The sequence below is a fragment of the Cygnus atratus genome, chromosome 2 (assembly GCF_013377495.2).
Source record: "Cygnus atratus isolate AKBS03 ecotype Queensland, Australia chromosome 2, CAtr_DNAZoo_HiC_assembly, whole genome shotgun sequence".
Taxonomy (NCBI): domain Eukaryota; kingdom Metazoa; phylum Chordata; class Aves; order Anseriformes; family Anatidae; genus Cygnus; species Cygnus atratus.
The window spans coordinates 138,301,524-138,313,577 of NC_066363.1; the positions used below are offsets into that span (position 1 = coordinate 138,301,524).

General features: G+C 35.4%; 1 protein-coding gene across 1 annotated transcript in view; it reads left to right on the top strand.

The window, feature by feature from the left end:
• VPS13B (vacuolar protein sorting 13 homolog B) overlaps nucleotides 1-12,054 on the top strand; it is a 476,457-nt gene that overhangs the window by 357,179 nt on the left and 107,224 nt on the right. The window contains exon 35 of the mRNA XM_035546369.2: nucleotides 3,706-3,843. Coding sequence (XP_035402262.1) covers nucleotides 3,706-3,843 — 138 coding nt within the window. The remainder of the gene's footprint in view (nucleotides 1-3,705; nucleotides 3,844-12,054) is intronic.

Consider the following 12,054-nt stretch of genomic DNA (forward strand, 5'->3'; position numbering starts at 1 on the left):
TTGTCCTGCCTCCGTCCTTTCCTTTTCCCCCTCAAAAGTTTGGGTTTGTCGTCTCCTATTAACATGAGAATGAGGGGGAGGTAACTGCAATCAAAACTTGCAAATCCAAATCGAGTTTAGGAAGTTACTTCATAAACTGTGAATTTTGGAGACGAGGTCTGAAACTTACCAGGACTAAAAGTGGCTTTGAATGTTCAGAGGATTCAAAAATAGCCAGAGATATATCTTTTTCATTTGAATAATAATAATAATAAAGGAAAACAATGTGGAAGTATTCAAGGTCTCGCAGCTTTTCAGTCTTACAGATTTTAAATCACACTCTTGGTTGTCGATCTGTGATAGTTGTCCTACCATTTCTCTTTTGCTGCCCCAGACAAATTTTTCATATCATGCGGAGGATAGAATTTCTGGCCGTCTTCACCACTCTCAACTTTTCATGCCTTTCTTTTCTCTCTCTTGGCTTCCTCCGGAGTAATTCTAGCCTCTCCTTTTGCTTATATATGCATCCCTTGGGTTTTCTCCAGCATTTTCTTTATACAAATAACTGCAAATTTAAGTGTTGATTTTTGGGAGAATCATAGAAAATGGAAATGGAAATGACCTATTATAATACATTATTCAGACCAGTTCCCTGCTGATGCATAATTGTTCCCTATTGTATATTTTATAGTGTTTTGTCAAGTGTATTTTTAAACATTTTGAACATTTCCATCATTTCTTTGAGGGAGAAGAATCCTTTTCCTAACAGCTCTTCCCATCAGGAATTTCTTACTTTTCAGCCTAAATTTTCTCTTTTTTTTTCATTCTATTGCTTCTCTGGTGATTCCTCTGCCCAGTGGCATAGGAATTTATTTATTTGTTTGTATTGTTCTATTCTTTTCCTGATCCTTAATCCTATGAAAACATGTATGCTGTTGTCTACCATAGAAGATTTTTATTTTTTTAATCAGGATACACATATTTTACTCTTTTGACCTTCAATGTAAATGAAATTGTCCTACCCAGATACATTTAGCAGCTCCTCTATGGAGCTTTCTTCAAGTTTTTAATATAAGCACTTGTACAGACAGTTTTGAAACCTCTGGAATTTAGCTTTCTTCTCATTGTATAAAAAATTATTTATTGATCCATGCCTGATATACTTGGATGTAAAGTCAAGTCTGTCATGCAGGTCCAAATAAACCATGCCATGTACTTGGAAACACTCAAACTCATTCTTTGCATGGCCCTTCAGAATTATTACCTCAGATGCTGAACTGTGACAATGCAGCTGTCCTGCCTCCAGAATTATCTCAGTTTCATCATAGCATGGTTCCACCTGAAATAAAAATAAATAAATAAATAAAAATTAAAAAAAGAAAAAAAAACTTGAACTCTGTAAGGCTAGTGCTGGGTTAAAAGTAATATATTTTGTTGGGCTTGGGCTAGTTTTGTGTGTTGAGGTGTCTTTGCATTGTGTCCCTAATGTGTAACTTCTGAGGTCTTTCTCACTATTCATGTGTCCCAGTCCTGATACATCCCAGGTACTGAAGGGTTGATGATGGTGCTGCACACCTTGGAGACATGACAGAGCAAAATAATCTTCCAAGAGCCCAATGGCTCCTTTATTTTTTTATTTTTTTTTTTTGATTCTGTGCTTACATGCTGCCATACATGCAACCCTGCAATACAGTGCCCTGAGGCTGGTATTTGTATAGCTAATGTATTATGTCATGCACGGATTTTCTGCTATGTAAGTTCCTTTCATTAAAGAAATTTTCATCTTTGAACAACTACAACTGTGAAACGATTATTAGCTGTTTTATAACGTAAACATGTCTTAGGATAGTAGGAATACCTGTAAGTATATTCTGAAAAAGCAATGTTTGACTAAATTTACTGGAATTTCTTAATTTCTAGTGGTTGATCTAGGTTGTTATATAAAGTATGGCACAATATCGTTCAGAAATGAGACAAAGTAATAGCATATTGTAATATTTTACTCCATATTAGCAAACCTCAATGTTTACATTAGTATTTCTGAAGGAACAATAAATAAAATAAAAAGATCAATTTAAGTGATTTAGCGATGTGCATTGCACAATGTAATTTTTACAATGCTATATGTTCTGAAAAACATGAGTATATTGTTTATGATGGGCTACCAGTGCAAAACTAAATAGATCCAAGTATAGATCCAAGTCTGAGATCCTTCCTCAGAACAACTACAAAACTACATTTTGAAAAAAATGTGTACCTCAGTGGTAAAAAATTTGTATTATTATTTTCAGTATGCTAGGCAAAATCCAGACACAGGAAAAAGAAATTCCCTAAAGCAGTTACTACAGAAAAGAGAGTATGCCATACAATTCTGGTTAGTGTAATTAGAGAAAAGGGCTGAAAACCATAAAAATGTAGAAATTCACATGGAAAATATACAAATCTGTTGTATGCAGTGACAGCTCTTAAACAACTGTTGAGAGCTGACTTTATAAATGTATAGTGGGAATAAAGGGAAGGAAAGGCTGTAATGTATATGCCATGCAGTACAAATACTGCTGTAAAGTCATTGCCTGAAAATTGATCAAATAAAAACAGAAGAATGTGCTAACTTTTGATCTTTTCCATATAGATCTAAAGTCATGATCAATTGGTTTCAGTAGGTTCTTTGAAATCACATAAGGGTTCATATGTGCCAAGTTTTATATGAATCACATGATAAGGTCAAGAAATACAAATTCCAAAGCTGACTTTATATACCCAGTCCACATATGACTGTGATACCACGATACCATATGTTGAGTATAATAGTGGGTATGTAAATACCGCTCTTGAAAGGAATCCATTCAGTAACACTCAGTTAAATAAAACAATTCTAACAAATTTTAATTGACTGAAAATGGGAGAGATGAACTTTAATCAAGAAAATCTTAAATCTTTAAGGGTGAGGCAGATATTTGATAATTTAAGTAGCATTCTTGATACTAAAGAATAATGGAGTATTTAGAATTTAAGATGTGTAGTACCAGAATTCAGGACTATTGTAACAAAAGTCACAAGTTGCTAAAAATAAAAAGCCTATCTACAGCCATCTGTGATATGCAGAAAATAAAGAAAGGAATACTGCTTGGAGGAAATTAATTTTCATGTACTTGTGTGATATTACGGACCGACCAAAGGAATACCATTCAAGATGCTATCCAAGAATAGCTACTGTTTTTAGAAGCTAAACATGCTGTGTGAGTGAAACTCTGAAGAGAATGATATAACTGCAATATCATCGTGCTTTGTCCTCAAGATCTGTTAGCATTCTGATCTCTTAAACTTTATCTTGCTGTTACCATTTTCTTACATGGTAATGAAAATACGGTCTAGAAAGTGATTTTTGATCACTGTTTCTCTTCTAAGTAGTACTGCTAACAAAAGATCAATTTAAGTGCCATTAAAAGTTGTCTTGTGATGGGTAATATCTTTTACTCATATTTTTGCAATTTTTCTTCATTTTGTGTGATACTGGATTTGCTCTCTTGCGTATGTATGCATGCATTGTTAAAAACATGCACTATCTGTCTGCACAAATGATGTGTGTAAAAGTATTAAGAATTTTATCTATTGTGTATACATTTTAAACTTCTCAGTTTTACTTAATGAATTTCGTATTTAGTATTCCATTATGTATCATATTCCTGGAATATCGTTAATGAATATGATCATTATCACCTGTAGATCCTGGAAAGACTCTACCAGAAGCTCTGGATTATTGCAAGATTTGGCTGCAAACAGTAGCAGGAGAAGTAGATGCTAAAAGTGGTATTCCACCTCCTCTTATCACAGTACAAATTAAAGACTTCCTTAATGGACCAGGTAAGCATTGACTTTAAGCTCTATTTTCATAACGTAATCTATTTATAGATATGCACATGTATACACACAATTAGATCATCAGAAAAATGTATTCCTTGCTGATGAACGTGAAATTTTCCTCCCATCGTTACCCTGAATTGAGACCACAGTTGAGGAATGGTCAGTCCTAGGTCAGTCATAGGTTTAAGGCCTGATTATTTATTTTCTTTTCAAGGTCATTATAGAAGTTTTACCCCTCTAGAAGCCTGAGTTTGGCAAATTTCCAATAAAATGTAAACAACCTGCTTCTAGCTCTTGAACAACTGAGATTTTAAAATTTATTGAAGTATGTTTATAAAAGCTGACTTTTAAATTGTTTTTGGAGAATTTAATGATCTGCCTTCTCTTGGGTTCTTTGGAATCTGGATACCTGGCACTACAAATTCATACAATCTAAAATGCTAACACTGCAAACATGAAAATAATATTTATATTGCGTTTCTTTAATTCAGAATATCAGTGGTGTAGTATGACAGTTCATTAGAATTTAGTTAAAAAGATTTAAGTGACTTGTAGTCTGACTCCTGAAGAATCACAGACTCCTGCAAATTAAACTATGTTATGTATTATCTATGTTGTGAATTATGTATTTATAACTACAGTACTATGTAGAATATAATTAGGGTTGTATTGAAAGTTAGAAAATAGACCTACATTTTCCTATGCCATCATAATTCATCTCTCTTGTGTATACTTACTGTCTATAGTTTGTTGAATTGTGTAACTTTTTTCATAAATATATTTTCTTTACTCAGCACACAGAATGAGCTGTTATCAGTCATTTAGTGAGCAACTCTTCAGTGTTGGGTTTTTCTATTAATCCTGGTACACACGTTTATACAGTCTAACACATTATGTGGATCTAGCTCTACAAAATAATTACATATTTCCTTTGTGTTGCTTACTGCTTTAGGATCTGAGCACTACAAACAAATTCATTTACTTGCACAACCTTCCTGTGGGTGATGGGGTAGTATGCCCTTGCCATTTCACAGGAGGTAATGGAGGTGAAGGTATTTTTCATTACATTAACGTTGCCAATTTAAAACTGAGAATTTTGTGTCCAAGTTACTTAAAAATACAGGTATTTAGGTGTTGGAACCACAGTTCCTATTGTCTTTGGGTGAAACAGTTACCATTTCTGCATATCAGCCCGCAGGTTACCAAACTGAACAACCAGAGAATGAGAGGTGATATGTATTTACCAGCTGATTACGAATATTTCGTTAGGTAACTTGAAAATCCATTCCTTCACATGCAGGCAGGCAAGAGTCTTGAAGAAAGAATAAAGTTCACAACCTCATCATTACTACTTTTTTTCATTTTCTATGCTGCCTTAAAGGCATTCCTTTAAGACAAGATTTTAAAACCACCTGATAATGCAGTTTTTCTTATATTGATCCCTGTTTGGCTTCATTAATAGGATTTTGAACCTTCAGACCTACTGCATGTTTTACTGCCATTTGAGCTAAAGGATTAAGAATAGTAATATTTGATTTTCAGTCTAAGCATGATCAGCATAAGAGGGGAAGAGACACTTACTATCAGTGGGCTTTATAGATACCTGATAAGAGCAGAGGAATGTGGGGAGTCAAGATTTTTGAGTTCCATTGGAAAGCCAAAAGGAAAATGTATTCTCTCTTGACACTACAATATTTTGGTCACTGCTGCCAGTTTTGTTTTCTTTTATCCTCATTTTTCCAATTTTTTGATTTACTAGTCCTCTCTCCCCACATCTCTGGCAGGTTCCCACATTCCCAGATCCCTTGTCTTTCCATTCCCCTGTTTCTTAAGGTTCTTATTGCAGTTTCCTGGCCTGGCATTTATATTTAATTTTTTAAATGCCTGAAGGTGTTTCCCTGACACAGTCCTGTTAGTAGGACAGCTTTCTGACTAAACTAGCAAACAAGGAAGTTGGTACAAGCTTGCAAAATACATGTTCACAAGTGGTCTCAGTTTCTACCCCATTCTCAACAATTCAGTCAGATCCTGAATCAGTGTTAAATCTCTCCCCTCCGTGGTATTTGGCTAAATAGGGAACTGAAAAAAAAAAAACCTAAATTAACTCATCATAAAATCCAGTCTATTTATTCTTGCAAGGCACATAAAACCTCACAACTTTCATCCAGGATCTCTTCTTAGCCAAAAGGCATTCTTTTTATCATCTATTTGCTGCTAATTGGAACTATCGTTAAACATGACTCAACAGTAATTACTCTGAATTTTAATAAAGTATTTTACCAGGGTAATATAATAAAACAGCTCTGCATTCCTCTGCAGATTTTTCTCATCTCAGTTGTGGCCAGTATGAGATACTCTTCAACTAGGCTAATCTTTACCAAGAAGTATTCCATGGGTGTTTTGTTGAATTAGTAGTGAAAGACACTTTCCACATGCGATTGCATCAGAATAGCACATTCAAAGGGGTTATGAAAGTTTGACAACTCCTGAGCAGACTACTGGAAAACAAGTTACTAACTCTACTTGGGGGGGAAAAAGTTCTCTAACCACAACTTCTTGGGTAACGTAGCTTGGCCTACAGAGCATGGATCTGGAGAAGGTATCTACATCACCAGGTCCTAACTAAGCCTGCAGGTGTTCATTAAGGACAGGAACCTCAGGAAAATGTTTGTAAGATCAGCAGACAACCTTAATTATGATGTCTCCCATCACAAATACCTAAATTGATTAAATAAATACACCGATGAAATATGCTTATGTTGCATGCCTCAAAGGCCTAGGGATTTTTTAGTGAAAATTTGCAAATAATGGAGCCACTAATGAGTGTTTTCTAAGGACATGTTGTGTATTTTCATGTTCATTTATATATGTGCATTTCATAAATCCAGTAAGTTCATTTTTTTAATGTACTTGAAGGCAATGTGTGCTAGTAGATGCTAGTGTTTGGGCACAGGTGATCTGCTTTTCAGAAGACTCTTAAAAGCTGTGCATATACAGACAAAAATCTGGATGCAGCAGTTGTGATAAATGCACAGTTTTCTCTATAGATTTTAAGTGTTCAGAGTTCAGCTGTTCAATTGCAATGCCATAATTCTTAAGAAGAATTTTGTTGGCGTGCTGAAGTTAAATTTCAGATAGAGCAGTCAAACATGGCTGTGGTTTATGATGCAAACTACTATACAAGCAGTTAAAAGGAAAAATCTGCAGATGGTTCCCAGTGTTTGCTGTCTTAGGTGAAAACTGTACTCCTTGTAAATAGTTTGTCAGCTGAAGTAGATAAGTAGATAGTGTTCCACAGAAAAATTGTATACTTTCACCACACAGGAAACCAGGTTGTCAGTCTGTATTAACTTGGAGATCAAAAAACTACAGCAAGTAGCTAAACTTGGAAACCACTAATTAAATGAGAATAACAGGATACATTAATGTGCTTCTTGCCACATGAGTTGATTATTTTGTACATTTTTGGCAACTAAAGAAAAATGATATTTCTTCCAGATTTAAGGTAATAGGATCCTAGGAGAAATAAGCATTCATCATCAGGCCTGTGGGAACAGACCTTAACCCTAACCCCACGATGTATTAAAGTACTATTCTTTCTCTTTCTACAGTAACTAATTATTTAAAATTTTTTAAATTCCATTTACATCAGTTTACATGACCTTCTCTCTTTTATATTCAGTCTGTTACTGACTGTACATTTAATTCTTGTCTAATACACGTAAGTGAACTATTTATTGCTTCAGCATCAGGTATTATTCATTCATTATTCATTCACTATTAGGTGGGGAAAAATTATGACCATCTTGTTTTAATAGTCTTTTTTAAATTTATCAAACTATGCTTTAACTGCAAAAGCTGTCTTTTTGACGTATTCTTTCTGTGTATAAATAATGTAAAACATTTCATTAATTTGTGAAGTACAACTTCATACAAAATACATATACACACAAAATATAAACGTTCATGCCAAAGTCCTCTTCCCCAAGCATTTTCTTGGGAAGAAGTTAGGCTTGATGTGAAATAACTAAGATCCTTGATGTTTGCCTTTGGAAATAATTTCTACGGAGCAGACTATGTGGGCAAATGAAGACATTTCCCACTGAACAATAAAATAACGGTGGTGGGGTTGGGGGCTGCTCTTGCCAGACACCCCTGGCAGCGGTGGGATGCTGTGAGGAGGAGCACAGCACTGGGCCTCACCATAGACAGGGAGAGCAACAAACAATGCTGCACCTCGCGCTCTCCCTGGCTTTTTTCCCTGTTTCCAAAGGCAACAATTGTCTCCATTAGCAAGGTCAGTGGTTTGGAGAAACCTGGAAAATAGCAGCTACCAGAAACCCACTAGAATAATATCTCCAGCAGGTGATAGATTAGTTGGAACAAATTGGAACCATTGCACTTCAGCAATCCTGGTTTCTTTCAAGCTGTTCTAAAAATGTCGTCATTTTAATACACAATATCAGCCCTGCGGAGCAGTCCACAGCAGGTTAATTTGAATCATATGATGTATCACTGCCCTCAGCTGACATGAGCCCCGTTCCATGTGTGAAGCCATAATAAATCCATTCCCAACCGAGGCAAATTCCCTGTGAGAAGGTGAACTAATCCAGGCCTCACACTGGCATGTTAGCCCTCCGTAATTGAAAGCAGGGCCACCTGTTCCCAGCACAGTTAGCCTATAGAGAGAAAATTAGCATTAGATCAGATACTTAATATATTGAAAAATCATTCATACTACTTGCAAGTTCAGCTGTGGGCTGCTTAGCATGACATCATATATAAACCTAGGAATGTGCCCACTTGATCCCAGTTTAACAGTTTTGTTAACCATGGTGTTTGTTAACTTTGAAATGAGAATTTTTTGATTTAATGAGAGCTGACACGTGAGAAGGGGAACTAGCCAGGGTGCAGACTTTTCTAATTAACTCTGGGTCATTTGCAAAACTTTTGAGCTTTCTAGTAGTTTTTTTTTTCCCTTTACTCTTTTACAAACAAGTTTTTAAAGCACTGACACTATAGCCATGAAATGATATTTATTGATTAAGAGGGCAAGCAGAAATATTCCAAACAGGTGTACCAGCGTGTAGGTACTGCTTTGTTTTTAACACATCTATTCTCTGTAATATCAGTGTAATAATGTGTAAAATTAGCAAAGCACCTTCCTAACAGCAGTGTCTGCAATATTTATTTTAAATGAAATTTAGTTTCTTAAGTTCCCAAATACTGAAACGAAAACTGAACATCTTAGCTATGTGGATAAGTTTGAAAATACTTTCTTGGTAACTTTTACAGTATATTGGCATTCCTTTAAAACTTATTTCAAACGTTTGCTCAAACTTCTAAACTCTGATTTTTTTCTTCATGTATGTCTTACTATAACTATTATTCAGCAGCTAAAGCAGATAATAGCGAGCATTTATGGGTTCTTTTCCGCAAACATGCTCAGTCACCTGGAACAATTTATTTCTTCTCACTGTGCTTCAACTTGACTGACTCTTACCTGAGAGAGTTAATATTTCTCTTAGTTAGGGTTTTCTTACCATGGTAGTGCCTTCAAATGCCCATGGTATAACTTTTGGCCTCACCACAGTCCTTGACACATGTCTGTAATCTATTTGGTACTTGCACAGTTGCTTCATTTCAGTCAACAACCTATAAATAGCAGTAATCCTCCATCCTTTATCACTGGTAACTTTGGTCTTCTAGTCCGACAACAATTTATTTCAGTTCAGTTGTGACAATTAAAAAAAAATACAATTATATCACACTGAGCCTTGTGTGAGATCTCCAACCCAGGCAATGGTTAGAGCCGTTAACGTCACCTTCACATAATATCATTGATATACTAGGTTGTGGTAGTAGTTACCGCAGGGGAGCACCCCAGATGGCTCAAGTTTATTGAGCTCCCTCAAGGTTTCCATATTGGCCTTTTTCCATATAGCCGTATTGGCCTTAGAGGGCTTCTTCTGCAGGGCTGCAGCATAAAAATTACAGTAGGTGGAAATACTGAGCGGTGACTACCAGTTTCTTCCAGACTAATTGGCATCTGTCTCACAGAAGCAGAATACAAGATGGACTGCAGATGGCCTCTGAAGCCTTGTCTCAAGTTTCTTCTTTCTTTTTCCTTGATCCAAATTGGGAATGATGAATTAGAAGATAAAAACAATTCTTTTGGATTCTTCTTGCTTTTCAATTTCTTTTAATTTGTTTCTCTTTTGATGCCTAACCAGGGACAATTGAGAACAGTACAACTAGTCTTTTTTTTACATGTCTCTCTCTTTCCTTATTTTTATAAACTTAATTCTTGCAATTCAGCCATTTCCCTATTACTGAAGGGCCACCCTGACTACAAATCAGAATTAGGGCTCAATACTACCTTTACCTTCCTCAGATTTCCTCTGTTAGACTTCTTACACCAGAATGGGTGGCTTCCAGAGAAAGGATATTACTGGTGGTAAAATGTTTCATGCCTGTTGTCTGCTCCTCTCCTGTTTAGAACTAGGAAATTCAATCGTCCTGAGATTACAGCAAATACTATTTTGTTCTATTTTTTATGTTCTGTATTTTACAGCCTTCTTGGGGTAAAGGAGAGAGAGACCTGTGTCCAGCAAAGGGAGAAAGATCTGGCCTTTTCCATATTAGCTATGAGAAATGAAAGATCCATTGCAGAATGAGGTGTATGAGAAGTTAACAAATTCTTGGAAAATGCCTTATTTTACTCTCTCATAGTTCAGCATTTCTCAAAGTCTGTGAAAAGACCCCAGTCTTATAAATAGAACCTATAAATAATTTTCATGAAGTTTACTTTCTGATTTTTCAGATTACGAGTGTCCTATGGTAGTTTATTAGTCACAGAAATAGTAACCTGGTGCACATTAGGTTATGGCATATATTAGAATAAGCTCACTGACTTCAGTAAGAGCTGTTAACTGACCTAAAGTTACTTGCTGGGAGCTCTGTTATTTTTGTGTTGCTTATTCATCCTTAGCTCAGCAAATAAAAAGTCCTTTGGAGTAATATCATTATCCCAAGTTCACAGAATAAAATTTTATCTTCACGGAACAAATCTGAATGTTACAGAGAACAAGGGTAAAATACTCATAACCCTGATTTTTTTTTATCTGAAGCTATAAGTAATAAAATGACAAAGAAAGAAATTGTTTCAGACAGAAATTTCAGAGTGCTGCTTATAGGTTTTCTTTTATAGATGTTATGATTTTGTTCAAACAGGCCATATTGAATCCATTGGGTTTTTTGTAATAGATTTCAAAATACATAATAAATGTAAGTAATATGATGACTAATGGGTCAAGTGAAGTTGGAACTTTTTAAATGAGAAAATAGCTGGAAACAGTTTTCAGGAAACTATTCCAGTTGATTTTTGGTCCCCCACAAGGTGTACATTAACATAAACTCCGTAGAATCGCCTCTGGGACCTGAATTCCCTCTCTGATTTCATTATTGCAATGTGATTCTTTTCCTTTCACTGTTAAGTCATCTCCTGGTGTGGTGGGAGCATATAATAAGTGTAATTTATTTATATTTATCTAATCTCCTTTTAACTCAATAGTTATTTCATCATTCTGTTTCCTAGTAGCTGTTCAGAAAGTTGTGAAGGGTAATTAGAAACTAATAATTGACAGGCATGGATTTACTTGGTAATCTAAAGAGATGTAGTGAAGAAATTGAGAGCGAGAAAGAAAAATACGAATTCTACACTCAACTGGTAATCTGTAATAAAAAAAATATATTGTTTTGATATCATCTAGTTCAGCTTGATTTAAACATGAAAAAGTCACTTGAACACAGTGTATTTGCAATCACAGTAATTCCATTATTATTTGTTTGCTGGAAATAGGTAACATCTGGCAAAATCGAGTATTGCTATTTTGCCTTAAATCTAAAGCCTCAGAGTATAATTGTGGTAGCCAGTCACTGGTAGGGAAAGGAGAGAATTGTTGCAATGTAATTGAGGAGTTAAAGGAGACTTTGAGCTACTTTTTGCCCTGTCTGGATTCTGGTGCAATTTTGGACAATTTAAAGAGTTGCTTGAATTGTGGGAACCTGTGCTTTCCTACTAGTAAGGAATGTGCAGCATTGTGTGGCGTGCTTCCCAAGGTGTTTAACATCATCTAAAAATACTGTTATTGTTGGAGTTTGCACCTTGGGAATTTTTTTCCAGCTGCATCTAGGTGACCCTTTACATTG